This window comes from Pelodiscus sinensis, chromosome 1, assembly GCF_052426305.1.
Source record: "Pelodiscus sinensis isolate ZL-2025 chromosome 1, ASM5242630v1, whole genome shotgun sequence".
NCBI lineage: Eukaryota > Metazoa > Chordata > Testudines > Trionychidae > Pelodiscus > Pelodiscus sinensis.
Genome location: NC_143052.1, coordinates 44,388,686 through 44,413,164, shown reverse-complemented (window position 1 = coordinate 44,413,164; position 24,479 = coordinate 44,388,686). Strand labels below are relative to the sequence as shown.

The following is a 24,479-nucleotide window of genomic DNA, read 5'->3' as shown; positions in this document are numbered from 1 at the left end:
TTCAGAGCATGTAACAAATCCAGAGCATGTAATGATTTCTGTTCTTATGATACAATTGAAGTGATAAAAATTCCCTGTTAAAAACTAGAGGGGAAACAAGAGAACCTGGTGGTCCCATGTGAATACATATATGATCAGTATTTTTTAATTTTAATGACACTGCACTTCCTTACTTGATAAATATGTATTAACATATTTCTATCAGAAAAACTGAATAGATCAGATCATATTTGCTAATTTTATTGACTGCAGGGCAAATTTGAGTTTGAAAATTATATTAGCCTTCAGTTACCCTTAAATCAAATGTATGTCTTGGGGGGAGGGGGAGAGAAGAGTATTCCAAGCTGCCTTTATTTCTGTTTGAGAGCTTTTTGTTTTATTTTGTTTTAGTGATTGTTCCCAAGTCTGGCTGTACATATTCTGTTTTGACTCAGCTGGCATTAAATCAATCCAACAATCAAGGTGTATTAGGAAAACATTCTGAAAACTGAGAGAGCATTTTGACTTACTTATTAACGAATAATATATCTCCATTTGGCACATCTCCAACTACATGTAGAATGCTCAACAAAAAATAGGTTTAATAAACGAATGAACGATTGTTCTCTTAATTTCTTTTATGTTATAGTACCTGGTGAAACATTTCCAAGTCTCTAGATATGGATGTTTGATCACAATAATTTACTTAATTTTCCCTTAGTGTGCACTTCTTGGCACTCAATGTGCATGGGAGTATTTATACATCCACCTCAAAAGGGTTGGCATTTGAGTCAGGATAAGCATTCAGAAATGTCCATAGATATCCCATCTGTCCTTCTGTCTGATGAGGTAAAGTGTTCTGGGAAGAATGCTTGTGTAAACCATGAAACCCAAAGGTTGTCTGAGACAGGCTGGGACAAATCCATGCTTATTTACAGAGAGCCCTCTGTGGAGGAACCTGGGCAATGGAACATAACTGCAATCTCCATTTTACTGATTGAACCTCTATAGTCCGACACTCTCTGGTCTGGTAACATCCATGGTGTGACATGATTTTAGTTAGCTGGATGTCTACTTATTGATGTGGCCAAGTTTCCCGTGATCCCATAAAGTTTGTTTACAGACACCAGTCTTGGCTCTTGGTGTTCTTTGTTGTTGTTAGCTCTAATTTACCCTTAAATGTCTTCTCTAAGAGCCCAGTAAGCAGTGCAAGTGTTGGTAATGCTACTAGACAGTATTAATCTCCCATGGTTCAGCAAATTCTCTAGTTCGGCACTGGTCAAGTCCCAAGGGTGCTGTACTAGAAAGGTTCGACCAGTACATAGATAGGACTGGGTCTTAGAATCTCAGTACAATCCTGAAAGGCAGTGTGACCATAGACATAGCATGCCAACACAGTATCCATTGTCAGTGGTGCATTTATGGAGCCATGGCCATGAGCTAAATCTGCCCCCTCCTCTGTCATGAACATGAAGGAAAGGCCGTGGTGATCTGCTCACCTTTGGGAAGATTATCAGTATGTTTGACTCTTTACAGTGAGGCTTAAGTTCAGGGTGCAATGCTCAACTCTGTTGTTGAAGTTGTCAGAGTCTGGTCAACTACAAAATGAGGGATTATGGGATATGTACTGTGCTGGAAGACCGAGATCATAGAATCGTAGAATCATAGAGCTGGAAGAGACCTCAGGAGGTCATCAACTCCAGCCCTCTGCCTAAGGCAGGAGCAATCCCAACTAAATCAACCTAACCAGGGCTTCGTTGTTTTCAGCCCAGATCACTGCTGGCCAGAAAATGGTTTAGGAAAGAGAATGAAAAATGATAATTGTTTTCATTCCCCTTGGAGAATTCTGTACTTTGTTGCTGCTTTCACTGAAGAATCAAATGAGAGTTAAATCACAGATTAAAGATATGTCAGGCTTTGTAGGGATTTGATTATTCCTTTAATAATAAAATTAATAACAAGTCTTAGAAGAAAATACAAATCTACATGAAAAATGTGGAAGGGTATCATCTGTTAAAATTCATTTTGTTAAAGTCCTATTCCAGTTCCTTACCAAAACAACAAATCTAAAATGTTACAATTTTCAAGTTTCATCTCAAGGATATGTTTTTCATTATGGCTCTTTATTTCTCTCATTAACTGTTTGTAAGCTTCAAAGCTCATACAGTCATTGACTGCTTGTGCTACAGATATTTTTAGAGAAACTGCTGTATATTACTTATCAGTTCAGTTATTTGTTTAGTTTCCTGTTTGATAGTAGCTTGGATTCCTTCTTATGCTTTGCAGCAAACTTAAAAGAAATAAATATCATGATGAGGTGCCAGAGAACAGAGATGGCATCCTAAAGACTAGTGTGCATACATTTATCTATGATCCTGGTGTTCACTCTGTGCATATGCTCATCCTCATCAGAGTTGTCATTGTAACATGGTTTGAATCTTAATTCTGACTCTTACTAAAGGAAAAAGATGAAAAGAGAATGGATTAGAATAAAAATATATTCTCCATACACTGTATAGTTTTCCCAGTTTGCACACACTAACTTTTGCACCTCGGTATTGAAGTCACTGAGTCTGCTCATGTGCGTACAGTAACACATGTGCTTAAGTTAAGATTGTGAGACAACAAAAGCTCTGAGTGGAATTTGGGGTTATCCATTGAAATGCAAATATTTAGTGTGTTATATTTCTTATCAAAACCCCATCCTCAGACCAGTATGTCCTTGGGCTGTTTAACATCGGAAGGACAAAATACGCAGCACAATACAAATCCCATGAGACACACAAGATGATTTGTAGGATATACAGTATATATGAGTGAGATGGATAAGACCCTAAGTGGTTCAACTCTCTTAAAATCTGATCCTTTTTCCACGGATGTCAATGTCAGAACTCCCACTGACTTGAATGGTGAAGGATGAAGCCCTTAGAGGGGTTAGTGCTTTTTCCACATGAAGGTTAGTTTTGGAAAATAAAGTGGAAGAAGAAAGAAGAGACTCAGTAAAGACAACAGTAAAGAAGCTGAAATACATTGTTATATAGTTGACATTTTCAGCTTTTTTTTATATTTAATATGGTATGTTGGGGATCAACCTTTGGGTTTTGTCTTTAGTCCAGGATTTTATCATCTTTTACCAGGCCTGTCCTTAGGTATACACAACATATGTGGCTGTGTAGGGCACCAGAAAATTTGGGGCACCACATACAAGTATGGCATTGAGATGCTCTGGCCTGGCCCAATGCTTCATGCACACTGCAGCCAAACAGTTTCTCTCTGGCTCAGCTCCTTCCCCTGGCAGCTTTTATTGTGTAGGCATGAAGGGCTGCAGGGATTAGGGTATGGGGGAGGGGGCCAAACAGCAAAGGGAGGGTGGGGCGCTACTGTGGGCACCATGCCCTGACTGGGACACCAGGTAATAGCAGGTCAGCTCCTGCACACCCAGTGTATGCTGCAATTGCCTTATGCAGGGGCCGTATTCTCCAAGTTTAATGTGCCAAAGTGGCGTATTCTGCATAAGGGAGTGGGTACAGGGAAATCAACTCTCCACGGCTGTGAGGCAGTCTGGGCCAGGTGCTTAGTATCCTTTGCTGCCTTGTCCCTCCTATGCCTGAGTTGTCGCAGCATCTGCTTCATACAAAGCCTGGTGTGTGTCAGCAATGAGGGGCGGCATAGCCCATCAACATTATAGCTTAATTTGTTTAAACTGGTTTTAATAACGTACACGTTTTCTACTACTGTAACCTTATGTTTGTGTTGCTAAGAGCAAGTTGGGCATAGGGGGCACCAGTTTAATAACGTTGCATGGGGCCCCATAAATTCTAAGACACTTTTTTTTTAAGGAATTTTATTTTTAATTTAAAGAAAGGAAATAAATTCAGATAAGATTTCTTGGTACAGTAATTCCTCATTTAACACTATAGATACTCTTCAGAAAATGATCCTGTTAAGTGAAAACATGTTATGCGAGGTCAATTTTCCCATTGAAAATACTGGAAAAGGTGGGGGTTGCGTTTCATGCAGTGGTGTCTGATGGGATCGGGACATAAGGTTGGGGGAGAAAGGGGACTGGGTTACAGCAGGGAGGGGAGGTGTTTGACTCTGGGGAAGGGAAAGGGAAGAGAGGGAAGGGGGATTGGGTTGGGAGTATGCCCCTGTGATGGGTCTGCTGGGACCTGCACTGCATCTGGCGAGGGGGGCGGGGGGTCGCAGGGGAACGGCGTGGCAAGTGGCGAACTCTTCACTGCTTTTCAGGGAGGCGGGGGAATCCCGCGCAGCCACCAGCAACAGGCCAGTGGGAGAAACCCATCCACTGGCCTGCAAGCGGGGGTGGAGGAGAGGGGACAAGGCATCCGGCAAGGGGGAGTCAGCGGGGAATGGCGCAGCGAGAGGCGTACCCTCCGCCACTTTGTAGGGAGGCAGAGGAAGCCCCGCGCAGCCGCTGGCAATGGGCTGGCTGGGGAAATCGTGTTATTCCAGGGATGGTCATGTAATTCAAAAAACATTCCCTAAAAAAAAAAATCGTGCTATTGCGAAAACGTGTAAAGCGGCCACATGTTAAATGAGGAATTATTGTACTCGGTGAGATGATGGCTTCTCAAGTGATTGTCCTTTGTTTTCTAAAGTTTTAGAACTTCTCTAAAGTCACAAACTTGTGTCTCTTGTTGTACAATGAGATGCAGAACAGACTTTGACTTGGTCGCAACAATTAAAACAAAGAGTCTGTTATGATGTGCTTTTATTCTTACCTTCCTTTTGCTAGCTAAGAATTATTTGTATAGTTGGTTCTGTCCAATGACTTGAATACAATTTTACATTAGACTGAATCGTACATTGGTTTATACTTGTAGCTGTTTGATGATACTCTAATTTTGGGGGCAGTTTCAAAATGCTTTGAGTTCAGTTCAGAGAAGCACCTCAGAATTTATACTCATTCAGATGTAGCGACTTTGTGCCTTTAAAATTGGTCAGGAAATCTCATGAGCACAATGTTTGCTGTAGAATTTCTTATGCTGCTCGCTTACAGTCAAGCCAGAAATGCTTCAAGATTCGTCTTTCACTGGGTATTACAGCTTTCCTGCTTCTGGTCTCAAAGAAAACCCAAAAGCACAGAGGGAAATGAAAAATAAGTTGAAAAGTTAATCAACCATTTCAGGAAAGATTTGATTTAGCTTTTGGGTGGTTAGGAACAAAAAAAATATTTATCTGAACCAGTTACTACTCCAGGTCCCTACAGTGGCAAACCCCTGAGAAGTCATCATCAGCCCATACCCTTCCAAAAGGTCAGAGAACACAGCCACCTTTAAAACCATCTGTCTTATATAGCAAGTAGGTAATTAGTCAGAAGCGGTACTGTGCATGTATTTCCAACAGCTCTGCTTACTGACTTGTAGCTTCAGAAAAAATTGATGCAGCTTGAGGCAAGATTTCCTAGCTGATAGCTCTGAAATGGAGCTGTCATCTAGCGAGAGAGAAGCTAGAGAGAAAACACTACTCCTGGGGATGAAGAATCCCCTTTCCTCACACCAGCAGCAGGAGGATGGCTTGATCCTGCAATGTGCTTAGTGCTATGACCCCAATTCAGCAAAGTGCACTTACGCAAATTCTCAGCCATAAGCATAGAAGTAGTCACATTGATTTCAAATAGGATTGATTTAAGAGAGCCCTCACTTGCTTAAAGTGCACGGAATTAAGGGCACTTTGGAGACTCAACACCCACAGTAGCTCAGTCTCTCTCAAAAAGAATTTAAGAACCTTTGTCCCATTTCAATTCTTCTTCCTGCTGGAGACACATTAAGTGTTACTGCATTAACAGAGTTGAAATAAGTCCCACCGTGAGAAAAAAAATAGACATAAAATCACATATGGTTGGTTGGGGCAGGAAGTCCTTCTACGTAAGTTCCCTCCTTCCCCAACAGCTGCACACATACCACCTGAAGCTTCCCTCTACCAGTCCAATAGGTTGGCCCAGTGAGCTGTGCTTTAAAGATGAATAATGCCATGTTATTATACTAGGGCCACTTGACTGGATGTTACTGTTTTGCTGTTTCTTTTAGTGTTTCATTTGTGAGCACACTTAACTCCACTCTAAATAAGAATTTAGTTTTGGTGGATGTTGCTGTTGATACATTTGATTTCAAAAAGTGAATGTAAATGAATATACATTTTCATTCTATTGATGATAAAATTATCATGTTTTCACATACCAAAACTGAGGCTAAAAAACACACAAAATAGTAAGCTGAAAATGCTAAATTGTGGCTATTTATTCAATTGAAGTTACCAAGTTATTTAGGCATATCTTATTTTGTTTGAAAAATTTAAATACTCATAGCATCAAATAGCAGATTTGACAAACCTGCAATTATTTAAAAAAGCAAATCCCAAACCCTGAGTTTATTTTAACATTTGTGTTATAGAGTAGTGATGACATGACATTCCTTTGCAGTCTGTAGTGACTGGAATATTTTAAAAAACATAGGAAGCATTTGCCTAAAATTGATTAAGGTTTTTAGGTAAGCTGTTTGATTATTTACTCTTAGTAAGACAGTTTGACAGTTTGCCTTTTGGTTAAATTTATAGTACGTGAGAGAAACGTTTCAAAGTCAATTTTTCACCAGATCTCTGCTCATCAAGCTGCAATGACTGCTCAAATATTCCAGATTCAGCCCTTTCACAAATGTGGATCTCACTCTATGGACCTACTCTTCAGAGAGACTTATAGAACTAATCTTTGGAAGCTCTTGGTCATTGAGAGGACATTTGGTATCCCAATATATGCAACTGGATTTAAGGTTTTTTTATTTTTGTCCCAAAACCTTCATTCCCATCCCAGAGAACATAATGTCCTCTCCAATAATTTTCTTATCTTCAAGTCATGTGCAGTGATCACTTATCAAGAAATTGAATTATCTGCAGCAGATTAGTGGGTACTTAAAAAACAAACAGAACTTTATTGTATAATCTGGACCATGGTTACCTTTCAAAGTATGAATACAGTTGTGTAATATCAGGGATTTTTCTCTGTATTTTGGACCTCCAACTGTTATAGGCTCATACCATCTTCGTCACAGTTTCCAGCCATTGTACCGTAAACATTTCCATTATCTGATAATTGGGATGCTTCTAAATTTTATAGGTCAGCAACATAATGTACTGGACTGACTGGAATATTATGCCTATACAATAGGTTTTGTTGTATATGCCATGCATTTCAGTAAGATATAAAGCAAATCAGATATGCTTTTTTGGCTATGGAAATCATTGTAATGTGAAGGACTAAAAGATACCTATTTGTCAGATTGTCTACATTTGCAGTCGTTTTTTTGCAAACAGTTTTGTCAGTGATAGAAAAGCACTAAAAGAAAAATGCTGGTTTGTGTTCACATTGTTTTCCAGAAGCATCAGAGCGTGTTTACACGTACATCATTTGCATCGCCAATGAGGGGAGTGCATTGTGGTAGCTATCCCACTATGTACAACTCTAGGACACAAAGCAAATCGTTACTGTGGCAGGGATGGATATATGTGTGTGGCAGCTGATAGAAGCAACCCGGTACTGAAGCAGGAGGAGATGGAAACCCTGACCTCAACCCCAGCCACCCTCCCTGACTCTACCCAGCACATTCTGTCTGCCTGCCACTGTTTGCATTGTGAGAGTCAACAGGGGTATTCCATAGTAGTGATTTGTTTTGTGTCCAAGAGCAGTGACAGCACCAGCTGTCAGAATGGAGCTAAAAGGGAGGAGTGCATACCTGCAGCCAGGGCTGTTGAATTTCAAAGAACCTACTGCATTGTGGGACCACTCAACTGTTTCAGTACAAAATGTGGATTTCCAATGAAGACGCTAATGTGATTTTGGGACAAACCCTTGAGTTTTTGCCCTGGCAAGTGTAGACATACCATTAGTGTGGTCATATTTAGATTTGCCTTTCATTTATGTTGAAATTCTATAATTCTGGTCTGAAATAACTAGTATGACTCTCTTTACATAATATGAACAGTATCAGAGCAATAGCATATAAGACATTGTTGAACAAACTCCAGTCTCAAGGTAAATTGTTCCTTGCTTTATGGGCCCAAAATGTTCTCGGGAGTGACAGAAATCCACACAATGTTATAGGGTGCTGCATTTTGCAGCCAGGTCTCTGCTTTAATTGACAGATGTGGAGCAAAACACATGTGGCCAGACAACTCCCCAGTGACTATGTGTGGATACTGAAGGACAGCAAGTGATAAAAATCAGTATAAAGTTATGCTCAACCTTTTCCTTCGTGGTCTGCTTTTTTCTTTAATAGCTTAAAATGGTTTAGCATTGTGCTTTTATTACCCCATCTGCTTTGGGTGAGACTACACCTTAATTTGAGTGTCATGCTGAAAACTCAGGTAAAGCTGGAGAGCTGACCTTGTTACAAGAAGACTTCATGACAATGCAGTTTGCTGATAATACTATTAAATGAATTAATGACATTACCCTTAAAACAGTTCAAGATAAATGTGGCATTTAGCATTCAATTGCAAGTTTAATATTAAGATCACAATAAAAATGAATATTGGAACTTGCTGTATATGTTTTGCTGAGGTGCATACTAAGCTTGCAGAGGCTCAGTTCTGGACTATTGTGTATGCCCATATGCTCCTTCTGAGGTCAATGAAAGTACAGGACATTCGGTACCTTTTTGGAAGGGATTCACACTTTCCAGGATCTGACTGTACGGCAGTGCCAAGCCAATTGCCAGCATGCAACAAATGATGACAATGGATTTTATTTAGCTTTGATTTATCTGGGATTCGTGCCAATGAAACAACTTGAGCCCATTACCCAGAGCATCAGTTAGCACATAATAAGGCCACAGCTGATTTTGTCTTGCAAGAAGCACTTTACAATAGGCCTGATTCTTATTTACACTGAAGACTCCTTTTACACAACTCAAGTAGCATAAAGGAGCCTCAGAGTGAAAGCAGATTTTATTGCAAGAGCACTGAAGAGCCAGTTGTGGTCCATAACTGAGATATATGACTCAGCACCAATGTAAAGTACTCAAGGACAATAGCTCTCAATCTTTTCAGGCTACTACACCCCTTTCAGTAGCCAGATTTATTCTGCATATCCTTAAGATTCATCTTATTTAAAAACTGCTTGCTTATAAAATCAGACCTAAAAATGTGAAAAGTGTCACAGCACACTATTATAAATAAATCTACTGGAATATAAATGTACTACATTTCAGTGTACAATATAGAGAACAAAAACAAGTCATTGTCTGTATGAAATTGTCGTTTGTACTGCCTTCAGTAGTGCTTTTTATGTAGCCCATTGTAAAACTAGATGACTTGATGATGTATCCTCTGGAAGACCTCCGGGTACCCACAAGGGTAGGGGTACGCTGTTAGGAAAATAATGTGGCTTCTTGGAGAAGAGGTTTGCTTAGTCATGTGAGGGACAGTCTACTCCTGTGAGGTGCTGAGAGTCCCAGTTGCTCATCACCTTGCAGAGCCAGACCTCATTTGGTGATTATTGTGGAAATGGAGAGAGCATTTTAAGTAATAGTGCTTTTTAAAATGTCCTTTTTCGACAGTACTGTGGGTTTGCTCTTCTGATCTCAGTGGACAGTGAATTCGTAATTCAATCTCATTGATTAGGGTCTTGTGCAGTAGTCTAAGTGCTGCCACTGAGCACATTATTCCATTTTCAGAACTAATTAGATACCTTTGTGGTGACGGGCTAGTTCATCTAACAGCTGCTTGATTACTCTGGGTGAATAAAATGGCTAGGAAGGAGTTAGATTGCTGTGAGCTGCCTGCCATGGAGCACAGGGTGAATTGTAACGTCAGTCTGCTCAATCGGCACTAACTGCATGCAATCTGTTTCTGTCCATATGTGAAAGCTACCTGCATGCTGTCTGCTGTTCAGAAAGCCATCAAGCTCTAAGGACACTGTATTTTCTGTCTGCTCTGCACCATAAGGCAAACCTTTAAGCAGTATCTTTTGAAAGAGATGATGATTAATAAAAATCCATGAAATCAGCTTCTGTGATTAAAACAGCAAGTATGCTGCAAATCTAATAGGGTCAATTTAGACACCATTATAGTTTTTAAATATAAAGCACTAAAAGGTTAGATTCCAAGGTGCACTAGGAAAACAGATTTGTCTGTTTTATTCCTGTTTCCCAGCTGTTTCTGTTAAATGACAGTTGGTCTGGGAATATGGTAAATTTAGTTCAGGACGTAGTTCAAAGATATAAGGGGAAAATATTCTAAATGAAAGTCTGCAGTTCTCTTGTACAAAATACATAATGTCTTCCAAAGGCAAAAAAGTCAATCACTTGAAACTTTTCATGCTATCCTACAAAGGCTGCTGCATATTGAAAGGAAAGTATGTGTGTTAATCAGACATCATCTGTAAGCATCAATATACAGTATTTATTTTCACTTATGTTACAGACTTTGCTTGCGTTCACCACAGCCTTTAATTTTAGAATATGATCATTGCCAAATATTCTTTCAAAGTATCTTGTTTTCAGTGGTGTTTTCATTAGATAAGAAGAGATGGGGGGAAAGTGTTCTGTTCTTAAAGCTTTATCGTTTATATACACACTCACAGCTAGGGTGAAGGTCTTCTTCCCCTCTCAAAGGCTGAGGTCTTATGCAAGTCCTTCCGTGCCATTTATTGTAACATAATCCAATGATGAAGCTAGATAAATTCAGACTGGACATACGGCATAACATTTTAATGGTGAGAGTAACTGACCACAGGAACAATTTACCCAGTATCATGATGGATACTCTATCACTCCCAGTTCTTAAATCAAGATTGGATATTTTTCTAAGAGATGTGTGCTGAGAATTATTTTGAAGAAATTCCATGATCTGTGCTACCCAGAATCTCAGACTAGATCTTCATATTGATCTCTTTTGGCTTTGCAATCCAAGGCTCATGTTGTCAAATGAAGAAACAGAGCATCTTTTTTTTTTTAGTTATGCTTAAGTATTTTAAAATAACTTGATTTAGCATTAATTGTAAAGAAAATATGAATACTTTTTCTTAATGATTCAAAAAACACCTCATTTTGCTTGTTTTATTTTTATTTGGTGTAACTTTTAAATCCTATAAAAATGACTACAATTATTTCTTTTTCCTATGACTATGTAAAAAGAATATGTTGTTACAAATGCAATTTTTCAATATTGGTTTTGAAAAGTATTGCTTATAGCTAGCACTCCATTTTGCAAAAACAGACATTTTTCATTTCATGGATCAAATACTTTTGGCTTATTGTTAAAATGGTAATTTGCAATGATTATATGGCAAGAGGAATAACCAGTAAATGACTGGAAGTTAAAGCACATTCAGATTAGAAATAAGGCACAAATTGTTACCAGTGAGAGTGATTAACCAGTGGAGCAAACTAGGTAGGGAGATAATGACTTTGCCATTTCCTGAAGTCTTCAAATCAATACTGAAAACCTTTCTATAAGGTATAGGAGGCTTACTGCTTGATTTGCTGGCTTCTGAGAATCCCTTTTCTAGGGAACTAGTTCTCCCCATATATTGTAAAGGGAGTCTGGATGCCTAACTTGGATCTGAGAATGCCGCTTAGCTGTAGGGCATCTAGGGGGAGCTATATGATATGGTCCCTTTGTAAATCAAGCCCATGGTGAGCAATTTTTAAATAGGAAAAATGAAACTTATTGAATTAGAAATGCATGTTTACTTAGAAAATGTCATAGAAAATCCATGGGAATGTTCAAGTTTTATCTGAAGAAAAAAGTCCTGTGACTAATTACTTTTATTTTTACAAGAAATGTGGACAGCTTGAAATATTTTGCAAAACACATATTTATAATAAGTTGATTTTAATGAACTGGGGTTGATTGTTTACATTCATCAAAGCTATTTTCAGTGTTTTAGTTACTACTGAGACATCTCTGAGCTTTTCAGATTCTTAGAATTCTCCTGGTGTAAGAGTGAGGCCTTCGTGATCCCTACCTGAATTCTTTTTACTTATTCTACTTTTCATAAATGTAGTACAGTGAATGTTCCTAATTCATACAGTATCTACCTATGGACAAAAAGCATTTACACTGTCAAAATGACATATTACTTCCTTGGAATGAAGGAGGTCTAAGGACTGTCAGGGGCTGGATGAGTTTGGACCGGATCCTGGCCTGCTCCCTGACTAGCTTCACAGCTAGACAACCAATGAGCCCAGCTGTACTGACAGATTAATCATTGGCTCTGACTGGCTGCTGATTTACTAGCCTTACTTATAAGCCTGGTCCCCACAGCAGGTCAGAGGCTTCTTGATGCATCTGGTGCCTGCACTTGTACTCTCCCTTTTTCCAGTTTCTGTTTCCAGTCCCTGCTCCTGCTCTACTCCGGTCTCTGTTTCCGTCTGGTGTTAGAATTCCAGCTCTGATCCCCAGATCTGTCTCTGGCTTACATTTCTGGTCGAGCCTCCAGCTCTGGCATTCAGCTTTTGTCCCTCCACTACTCACCCTCTGCTCATTTCCTGGACTCTGTCCAACCTGGAGCCAGCTCTAACCAGTAGGAAAAACTCTCATTTCCACCCTGTGCCTGACCACCCATAGTCTAGTCAGCTAGTACAAAGGTTGGGGCCCACCACTCTACAATGGACCCCACTCATGCCAGTTTTTTCCTGGCAGAGCTAGTGGGGCTCATACAGAACTAGCAGACATCCACCTTGCAGGCACAGAATCCAGCCATATAAGCCCATATAGCTTCACTAGAACCCTTGGCTCTTGCTCCCCACAACCAAAGTCCTATTGCCAGACAAATTTGATGGTGATTGTGGTCAGCTTGAGGTTTCCTAAGGCAGTGCCAGCTCCTCTTGCTACATTCCCAATCATTCCCCACAGATCAAGGCAGGGCTCATTATTAGTCTGTTCATGGGGGAGGCCTTGGCCCAGTCCTCCCCACACTTGGATCAGTCCAGCCCTATCCTGGGACAGTTGGAGCAGTTCATTCAGGACCTGTTGGTTATCACATGTACCCAAACTACTGAAGCTGTGCTGCAAGTTCTACAGCAAAGGCATCAGCTAGCTGTCCAGTCACTGCCAACCCCATTGCCTCTCCACAGACGCCGATTGGAATGAGGCCACACAATGTCATCAGTTTTGGATTGGCACAGACTGCACTGCTGTCCTCTCCCAACAATCAGATCGACCCATGTATCAGAATTGGCAACCACCTTGCTGAGAGGCATCATGAACTTAGCCCAGCATCTTGAGCCCTGACAATGCCCTAGCCCCCTGTCTCAATTGCTCTCCCCACTCCAGGACCTGGAAGCCATGTATGCTGACCTAACCATCCCTGAGGCTGAGTAAAAACAATGCTAAACGTTGGGCTGATGTCTGTATCATGGGAGTTGCAGATCCTTCGCCTTGAGATGGACTGCAAAGATCAGATCAATAATAGTCCTACTTACATATGAGCAGCTTCATTAATAAATAAATGAATAAAGATGCAAATCCTACTGCTTAGTGTGATCCTTGGCCTTGCTTTCCCTTTCTGAGTTCTCCGATCTCAGGCTTGTTGTTTGATACTTTAATCATCACACAAGCCTCTGTCTCCAGAACCTCTCTGCTAGTAATGATTACAGAAAGAACGGCAGCCTGATCCCCTGCCGCAGCAGCAGCCAGCACCATAGCATCTCCCTGGCACTCCCATGCCACACCGCTGCCCCAGGTCCAGCCTTTCCCAGGGTGGAAGCTGGGGCCAGGACTTCCCAGCTGTCCTCCCAGAGGCTAGAGGCACCATTGTCTCGTCCACACAGTTCTTGGGCCAACCCCAGAGCCCGGAGGTGCTGCTGCCATGCCCATGCAGTTCCTGGGCCATCCCCAGAGGCTGGAGGCGCTATACCGTGGCCACGCAGTTCCTGGGCCAACCCCGGACACCAGAGAAGCCGCTGCCTCAGCCCCAGTGCCGCCTCCCCCCACCACTGCTGGGCGCATTGAAAGGGGGAAGACTCCAGAAGCAGGCGGGCTCCCTGCTGTATGCAGGAGGAGGTGGGGTTGTGTTCCCGCAGCATGCCGCTCAGAATCAGCTTGTGTGCCACTTATGGCGCACATGCTGTAGATTGCCCATCACTTTTTTAGTCTTATTTAGCTACGGCACTTTTATGGCCCTCTATTACTGCAGAAGCTGTTTTCCTGGGAATATTTTAATATATTTGTTGTCACAACACTCCCAGCCTATTACTCCAATATTGCACATGGGGAACTGGGGCACAGGGAAAATAAGGCTCAGATCCACAGAGGTATTTAGGTTCCTAACGCCCAATGCAATTTCTCAAGAGCTACTTGAATGAGTTTTCTATTTTTGCAAGCCTTAAAGGTTTTCATTTAAACCAGGGTTGGGAACCTCAGGCCTGGGTCTGGATGTGGCCCCCAGCTTGCCTGGATCTGGCCCCTGAGGCTCAGCACTGGGGAGCCTGTGCTGGTGCTCCAGCCCCCCAGACATCCACCCGCAGTGCTGGAGCAAAGAAAATATACTAACCTGGGTTCCCCTAGCCTCTGGTGTGCAAGGGGAATGTGGGGAGTGTCTTTCTCCTCAGTCAAGGGCTTCTCACTTTGCTTCTCACTTGAGTGCAGCCCCCAACTAATTTTTCTGTGGGTCAGTGGCTCCACCTCCACCCACAAAAGGTTCCCCACCCCTGATTTAAGGCACTATGTTTTTGGATACTGACTTGAATTAAACTGAACATCTGAATCTTTGGTGGTTCATCTATCACTGATTAATTCAACCAGATATAGAGAGCAAATTAAATAGAAGTTAGCATGCTGACTGGCCTCTCATTTGTTACTGCAATATTAATAAACTTGATAGAGTGGAACTAATCCATCTGTTCACAATTTGTTTCCTCCCATGAGCTATAATTTCACTTTTTTATTAACGCATTCTTTGACTAATTTTATTAGCATTCCTTTCATAGTACCATTTTAATCACTTTTCATCAAGCTCTAGTGATGTATAAAAAGTAGAACTAGATAGACTAAAAAGAGACAGATGAAAGGACTTACTGAGCAATATGCATTAGTTTAAATAGAACCAGATTAAATAGTCCCGGAAATCATAAAAAGATTTCAAGAGAGTTCAAAATAGCCTGCTTCACAAGATGTTTGAGTCTGTTGTTTCTAAAATTTAAAGAGTTAAATGAAGTAGGGCAGCAATGTGAATGTTGTGAAGAGAGGGCTGCATGCTACCTAAAGGAGATCTGATCAGCACCAGTCAGCCAATGACTGCATGGTTTGTAAGGAGGAAGAGCAAACACTGGGCAAGATAGTACTGGAAGTTCAAGAGTCAAGTCGAAGTCATGAAAAGCCTCTTCTGCTCCATTTTGATGAACAAAGGTTTATCTCTTCCACCATTCTGGACAAGCTTGGGTTTGTGGTGGTATAAAGAGATGTGATTACTATCCATATTCATGATATTTAAGAGAAGAAATCAGTTGCCCATGAGCTTAGTTATTTATTTCTCATTATTTCATGATAAGCTCTGATACACTGCTCCTTTATTTGTTCAGTAGGACTGGTAAGGAACACTGTCAGTGTTTCTTGGCTCTCACCATAAGAGAGAGGCTATTGCCTTGGATATTTTCTGTAAAGATAAAAGTGAAGTTTTCTGATACTGGTTAGATGAAAAATCAATTCTAATTATGTGTTGAAATACATATTTCAGGGAGCTTTATTTTGATTTCAGTCCAGGCGTGCAAAGCTCTTTTTTTTCTGCCTTTTAAAAATGAGTATTCACAGGCATAAACACAAAGGGGAAAATATCATTTAAGTTTGCTTAGCTGCCTCTCATCTTTGAAGTGAGTGATAGTTTGTAAATATACTTAAGATCACAAGACGTTTCATCTTAGGGCATGGCGAGAGGGGTGTCATGGCACTGCAGTACCTATAGGGAACTTGACAAATCCACATGCTGTTAATAAAGCTCTTAATGTACCATACATGGAGCTACAGTAAATGTTAGTTCCTGACCTCTGGCTGCCTCAGCTCCATTTTTATATAGCAATATTAAACATGTCTTTGATCATAAAAGATTAGCCTGCTCTGAGCTGGGAATTTTGCTATTAAACAAAAATAGTGACCTCCAAGTTTTGTATTCTGAATAGTTTAAAGATTTTTAATCGTATATGAAAGGTGGTGTACTATTGCAGACCGCATGCCTTTTAACAAATGAAACCGTCCAGGTGAATATAAGCAACCAGACAAAATTTGCTCTTGATGGTATCTCCCAATGAATGCAGTTGAAAAATCAAAGAATATGGTTTTTGTTTAAAAACCTACATTGTGCACAAGTCTAAACAAGAAAAACCTTGTTAAGTTATCTTATGGCAGTGTCTTGAGAGCAAAGAGCAGGCTATTCAGGAATTTAGGCCTTCCTTGTGAAGCCTTGTACAAATTGTTGTGCTGCATGGTAGAAACTTTCTGATGTTAATGTTAGTTTAAGTAATACTGTCAAATATCTGTGCAGTCTGTCCAGACCCTGAGACTCCAAGAGGACATCAAGTGTTGACACTTGAAAAACTCAGTGTCATGCATTTGGTTATATCAGCCTTCTTTAACTGTGAAATGCAAAACAGGGAATAAGTTGGTAATGTAAAGAAACCCCAGACATACATCTGTCTCCCGCTACAGTTAGCCTTGTGCATTTAGATGATCCAAACTCTAAAGTCAATGATAGTCTTTCCACTGACTGGAAGGGGCTTTGAATCGGGCCTTATATGAAAGAGCACTTTGCTTTTGTGTTTTAGATATATCTGCTAAACTACCCTAAAAATCAAGGAACATTAGTATTTAATAGTTCAAGGGTTACTGCATAGCTCCATTCAAGTCAGTGGCAAAAATCCTGTTGACTTAAATGCAGCTAGGATTTCAGACCAATGCTCTAAACACCTAACTGATTGTCACTCATTCATTATTCTAATTAGAAGGTGGAGGCAAGTATAGTATATTAAAAACATTGTTCTAAATATTACTGTGCATTTTAGAAGCAGTTGTGAATATTTTAAATACACTGTCAGCAGATGTATTTATTTTAATATCATTTAAGCAAAATTAAAAAGAATCAAACACAAATCAATATAATTCCATGAATAGGTGAACTATAAATTCACTACCTTCTTCTAAACCTGCCATTTTGTTCTTCTTTCAGTATGACAAACCTTTTTATATAATGCTCATTCTTTATATGGTTTATTTTGTCTATTTAAATTGTTTGCCACTGTATAATATGTATATAATTATTTAAAAGTAATACTCTAATGCTATGTAAAATTAAAAATCAAATTAGAGAATTGAAATTGCAATAGAATAATATTTAACTTAACCAGTGTATTTAAATATGTGACTTAATATATGTTGCAGTCAGATTTTTGTATTTTTCATGTAATAGAAACAAAATAATTTTTTATCTCTGTCTCATGCCATATTTTCATTTTCACAGTTATAATACCAAAAACATTTAAATGTATCATGGAAGCGTGTGTCACATTGTCATAGTTACATTTAAGCTAAGCACTTAAAGCAGGAATTAATCCACCTTTTTATACATGAAGAAAATCATAATATAGTAATCTATCACAAAAAGCACAGTGCAGATTATACCAGTTATACCATAGCACAGACGGTTGTTTATTATATATGCAAGAACCATACATTATTTAAAATGCAATGGCTCAAGCCTGCTAAGTCTTAGAAGTGCTAATAATTGTTGTGCACCTGAATAGTCCCACTGAAGGCATTGGAAGTTGGTGATGCCTCACAGAATCAGACCCCTAAAGCAATTTTCAGACAGACTCATTTCCTTGAAGCCAATGAAATTCATTCACCCACAAACTTTAAAACTTCTAATGTTAACATGATTGCGATGCCAAATTGTTACTGCCAGATTTCTAAAGTGCCAAATATTAATTAAATTCCATTATACAGATTCTGAAGTCCATAACATTTAGTAGAAAGGATCAAATTGCAGGAAACCAGGCTATTCCATAAAATGCGTTTACAGTGTACACCCTTCCATCAGTGTAATTTAATATTTCAGTATTCTCTGTGGATTGAATAATTTATCTCTATTTCTAGATACAAAGACATCGTATTTGTATTAATTGTAGATCTAAGTTCACACATGCACATTTACAGTAAATATGAAAAGAAAAATGCTATGTATAAGAAAAAGATTTCAATTATAAGCATTATTTGACATAGAGTATTATTTATATGTATCATTCAGTACAGCTATTAGTATAGCTATGGATAGATATTGGGTCTTTCTTTTGTCTGTAGTATGCATAACACACACTGTTGCAGCAAAATATATTTCATTACATCTATCTCCCACACCAGCTAATAATCTTTCCAAGCTAACCACTCTGGCAGCTCAATCATTTGTTACTCTCGAAGTTCCTTTTTTCTCTTCCTCTCTTTTTTCCCTTGCACATGAGATTGAGGATGTACATCTATTTCTTCAAGCTATTTGAGCACATATCAAGTAAACATTTTGTGTGAGTGTAGGTTTTCCATATGAAATTAATGTGGGCAACAAGTACAAATTACATGGCTATTAAAATTTAAAGTATATTTATTTTATACAAAAAAGAGGCACAGGGAACTGCTTAGTGTACTCACTAGTAAGTACATTTGAAGATGTATTGAATGTAAAAGGACAAATAGATTTCAGAGTCAGCCCCAGTAATTTTTTTCTTCCATTAATTGTCCTTGAAAATAGTTGTTTTTTTTATACTATACGTATTGTCTAATGCTTTGGATAAGGTACGGTGATTTTAATTAATTTCTGTTTAATTCAGGACTGTGGTTCACTAATTCAGCCGGAGGAATCTTGTGGATTACAGCCTCTCTCCCCTGCGTACCTTTCAGCAATTTCACAGACACAGTTTAAAACTTGTAAAGCTGGAGACACAAAAGGTTAGTTCTTGATATATTCTCTCCCTATACCACAAATACCTGCACCACACTAAAATAAAGCACAAAAATCTCTGTCCTTTTTCTGTGCAGACACAAGCAAAACTGATTTTGTTTCTATACAGACTGTTTTACATACATATCTTACTGATATAATTAAGACAGGCAGTTTACTTTTATGAGACACTCTTTTTCTGAGTTTCCGCAAAATTGATAGTTTGCCTATAGTTACTATTTGAAGGGCTCACTGACAAATTTTCATCAGAAACATACATTTTAAATGGAATTACTTTGTGATGTTTTTTCAAGTTTTTGAAGAAAAACCCCAAATTGGGGTGGGTTGAAAAAAAATTGGCATTTTTACCAGCTGTAGTTTCATGTTTCCTATTCGTGTTTGGAATACACAAAAAGAATAACCATTTTTTAAACAAACAAATGAACCAAAATATCCCTCTTTTATATAAACTAATACAGAGATTTAAACATCACTATGGATAAGCCAAAGAGCACAATTTAAATATATTTTCTAATAAGTAAGATATATACAGCAGATAGATATTAAGCAGATTAAGATCTATACGACATTTCTTCCGTTACTAATAAAAGGAACATATTTTTGAATGGGAAATATATTGGACCCCATTCCGCAAACATTTAAGCTTATATATTTTTACAAATCAAAATATTAATATGCATAAAATTAGGCACATGTTGAAGTCTTTGCAGGATAAGTCCCTAATTATGTCTGTATCTTCCTTTATTAGACAAATGTGTTAAAATCACATTAACAAGAGAAACATAGGGTATGTCTATACTACAGTGTCTACACTGTGCCAGCTGTCTTGGCCTTGCAGAGATTGAGCTAAGGGGCTGTTTAATTGCAATGGAGACATTCTGGCTTGGGCTGCAGCCTGAGATCTGGGTCTCTTCTGGCCTCTCAAAGTCTTAGAGTCCAGGTTGCTCTGAATGCTGCATATGGCTATATGAAATAAACTACATTACACTCTTCTGGTGGAACTTATCTGCCTTGCAAATGTTCCAAATTGAACCAACATTCAATATATGAAGTTGTGTCAAGGGGCACAGCTAACAGAAATGGGAGAATTATTTCTTGAGAAAGTGAAGATAGCTAATAGCACCTAAATGACAACGTCCAGTGCAAGTGTGGAATGTGCAGTCCTTAGTATTTATACATTATGGTGCAGCTTTCCTGTGGTTTACAAATGTTAACTGTAAGCCAAACAGCTTGTCAATTCGTTCTCAGTTTGTAACTACTGACAGACCCTGGCAGTGAGAGCTGTACGGGTGCCCTGAAGAGCCAGCCTGAAGTCCTAAGACACAGCTTCCCTTGCCTCCCCTTTGATTTTTAAATATATTAAACACTCAAAGAAACATAAAAATCCTAGCTCTTCCAAACCCCTGAAAAGTCAGGAGGATAGGGAGTCAGAGACCTGGGGCAACATCCTAGCCACATTAACACTGATGGTAAAACTTGTAAGTTTTTCATTAACTGCAGTAAGTCCAGGATTTCGCCCCCGGTTTCTATTCTCTTGGGCTATGTCTAGACTGCAAGCCTCTTTTGAAAGAGGCTCTTTCGAAAGCATCTTTCGAAAGAGCCTCTTTCGAAAGAGAGCGTCTAGACTGCACGGAGAAATTTCGAAAAAGCGGCTTGCTTTTTCGAAAGAAAGCATCCAGTGAGTCTGGATGCTCTCTTTTGAAGAAGCCCTATTTACAGTGAAGAACGCCTTCTTTCGAAAGAGGAACTTTCGAAAGAAGGCGTTCTTCATCGTGAAATGAGGTTTACTGCCATCGAAAGAAAAGCCGCGTTCTTTCGAATTAATTTCGAAAGAACGCGGCTTGAGTCTGGACGCAGGGGAAGTTTTTTCGAAAAAAGGCTACTTTTTTCGAAAAAACCCCTGAGTCTGGACACAGCCTTGGTCTGAGCTTAGGAAATGTCCTCTAGGATCTGAACAGGAGAGTTAAGGTGGCTCAGCACCACTCAGGAGGCACTTGGCATCTTGCAGGACCCTTTTCATCAGTAAATGCAGAGTATTAATGTCAAACCAAGGTAGTTGCCTGCAGTCTGTCTCAGTTTGGAACTACAGGATGGACAAATGATAGAGTGATCATCAGAAAAATCAACATACATAATTAAGGGTTTGATCCAATGCCTTCTGAAGCAACTGGTAAATTTCCCATTGACTTCGCTGGGCTGTGAACCAGGCTGAAACATAAAATATAGTTAATGTTCCGTATGATTTTAGTACTACTTATTATTTTTAAAAGCTGACCTTGTGCTTGGCACTTTGCAAAACATAAAAGAGACACAGCGGCTGTCCAAGGGAGTTTAAAAACAAGGGAACCAAATCTGCAAAGCTTCTACATATGAATCGGGTCACTGTAATCTATGGAAAGTCTGCATGGATTTGTGTGAACAAAGGTAAAATGGGGACCTAACAAATCATAGCTTAATAAATAATATTACAGCAGTACTTCATAATATCTGTTCAAAGGTCAACTGTTCAGTGTCCTCTAAAACTGGCATGTGTTAACTGGGTATCTTTGAAATTTGGTGTGCCTTCGGAGGAGGGCTCAGGATGGAGCTATTGACAAAAAAATTGAGTCATTTGAGCTGAGGGTTGCAAAGATAGAAGGCCTGAAAAATGCCATTTAAAAATGGTTTTAGTTGGTTTGGGGGAGGGGTGGACCTAGAAATCAAACTTAATATGATGTGGGTCAATCTGTCTGATTTTACCCAATGTGTAGTATTGGTTTCCCACTAAATCTTTTGGTGACCCAAAATGAGAACAGAATTTAATATGATGTTTATTTTTACACTGCACATGCACCAATACAGCAAACTTTAAACTTGATATTTGTAAGTGCTCTACAATACAAATGGGTGACGAGATCACTTTGAAATTTGGTGCACTTCATGGGGATGTAGAGTCACATTAAGGACCCAAGTTTCTAGTTGTACCATGGAGGGACTCCTGGATTACAGCCATGGTAAAGAAACTGGTTCCCTTCTGCTGCCCTGTACTGTTAAACTGAAAGGTAGTAATCATGCAGATTGATGGCTGGAAGCTCACCCTTCAATGAACAGAGAACTCAGAACAAAAGGAGCTTTGGACTGAGTGACTGGAGGTTGTTGCAATCTGTGAATCATGGGTGACAATTTGGGGGTGGAGAAGATAATTGAAGTCTTTGGGGGAAAATAGACATGTGAACACCTTCTAGGAGGGGAAGAGAGGTATAGCAGGGAAGAAGGAGGAGAGAAATAAGGAGAGAAGGATTTGGGGCTGCAGCAAGGGTAGGAGGACTGGCCAGTTGGTGATAGATGTGGATGGATCATAAGGGAGGAGAGAGAGGTTGGGGGCTCAGGAGTGGAAGACCCCAGCACTGTGAATGCACCCAACTTCTGCACTCCACGGCTCTGCCAGTGCATCCCAACTCCCTGCACCTCATCTCCTGCATACCACAGCTCTGCCAATGTACCCCAGTTCGTGATCCCCTGAACTTCACAGCTCAGTCTGTGCACCCCACCTCACTGCACTCCTCAGCTCTGCCAATGCACCTCAACACTGTGGAAACTATTAATAGAGTTGGAAGAACATTTAATAGAAAAGCGTTGGTTTCCTGTCCGGTTGGAAAACGTGTACTGTATGGCATTGAACCATTTCAAATTCTGATTCCTCAGTGTTTTTCAAACTTGGGTACATCTATTGAACATCCTCTGACCCCTGTTCAATAGATGCACCCAAGTCCGAGAAACACTGGGGTATCAGAGCTTGGAATAGTTTGATGCCTTACAATACATTTTCCTAGATGCTTGGCACTAAAAGATTCAGAAGGTTCCTGAACTCCAGTAAGAATGCCACACAAATGCAGTTGGAGAACTCTCCCATAGCCTGAGGATGTGTCTACATGCATGTGGTTACTAGCTCATGTAGAAGTACCTGTCCTGGTGTGAGTAGAGCCAGTGCGCTGAAAATAGTAGTGTAGCACAGACAACAGCAGCAGCAAACTACCCTTGTACACACCTGGGAATCTAATGGGTTTGTACTCTGTCAGCTAGCCTGAGCTGCTGCCCATGCTACCTTGTCTACACTGCTATTTTTAGTTCACTAGACTGACTGTGGGTACATCTACGTAAACTGGGAATCACATCTTCAAGCTCATATGCTGACATACCCTTACGCACAGGCTACCATCTCAACTTGCACTTTAATTAGAGCATTAGCATCCTTTCATATTCCACCTCACTGCTGGCAGTGTCCTTTGTAATAACAGTCTCATACCTGGCCACTGACATAGCGTACACAATCTTCAGAGAAATGAAGATTCCCTTTCTTCACTTGCCTGGGAGTGGGAGACACATATCACAATCTGTCACGCACCTCCAAGTATTCTGCTGATCTCACAAACACACCCTACCACGCACAGCCACATTCTGCGTGGCTATACTGACACCACACATATTCACTCTGCCAAGAGAGCATGAGAGAATCAGTACTTACACTACTGTTATACCCCAGCTTGCTGCCGTAACACTCTTTGTACTAAAACCTCTGTACCCAGCTAATTTATCCAATGTTTACAATTTGGCTTGGAAATACTCTACTGCCTACGAGATGCTGAAGGTACACTTGCAGCTCTTCCCTTTGCATATGAACATCAGAAGGTGCAGAACATAGATCTCCCCACATCGCAATCACAGTTCTGTCATACACGCCACCTTAACCCAGATGTGTCCTCATATCACAAACACACCTTTACCAAACAAGCCCAGTTACTGCCTCCACCATTTAATGAGGGTACACCTAACACTTAACTGCACCTGGAGTGTATGCAAATAATCCCTCGGGCTACTGTCACTTCCAAAGGGAAATCAACTTTCAGCAACCTTTATTTTATGTATTTAATTTTTTGTCCTTTAATAGTATTAGATGAAATCCTGTGAGTGAGCGTGATCAAGTTGTAAAAAGAAGTGAAGAGATTGTACATTTCAGCAACTTTAGCATTGACATTGTATGGGGGAGGGGCTAACCTGATCTACTGCTGAAAGAGGGTGGAATTTAAGGTTTCATAGATAACCTTAACTGATCATTTCTTAGTTTCCAGTACTTTGAATTTGCTCAGCATCCTGCTGAGGCACAAAATACCATCATGCAATCTTAATGTAGTTTTTTGCTATTGAATATTTCTGTCAGTACATGCACATTTGAATTGTATTTCATTTTCCACAACTCCATATTGCATAATTCTTTATGGGCTCTATATTTGCTTATACATTTGTTTTGATTTCAGTCCCAGGCCTGCAAACACTTACACAGGTGTTCAACTTCACGTGCTGTGAGTGGTACATTGATTTCCGTCTGTAAAGTTAAGCATGTGAATAAATCTTTTGTCAGATGCCGTTTTTTAAATATATTTGTTTATAATTTCTAATTACTAGACGAAAGGGGGAAATCCCCTAAAAGCATAATACTTTCAAATCTTGTTCAAAGACAAAAAGGACCCAGCTCCTCAAAGGTGTTTAGGCATCTAACTCC

The 24,479-nt window shown here is 39.8% G+C and overlaps 1 protein-coding gene across 5 annotated transcripts in view; it reads left to right on the top strand.

The window, feature by feature from the left end:
- Nucleotides 1-24,479, top strand: part of CPED1 (cadherin like and PC-esterase domain containing 1) — a 211,074-nt gene that overhangs the window by 153,524 nt on the left and 33,071 nt on the right. For all 5 annotated transcript variants that reach the window (XR_012903743.2, XM_075928925.2, XM_075928905.2 and 2 more), the window contains one exon: nt 18,810-18,927. Coding sequence is in view for 4 of the 5 variants with exons in the window: in XM_075928925.2 (XP_075785040.2) it covers nt 18,810-18,927 (118 nt within the window). In the remaining variant the exon portion in view is untranslated. The remainder of the gene's footprint in view (nt 1-18,809; nt 18,928-24,479) is intronic.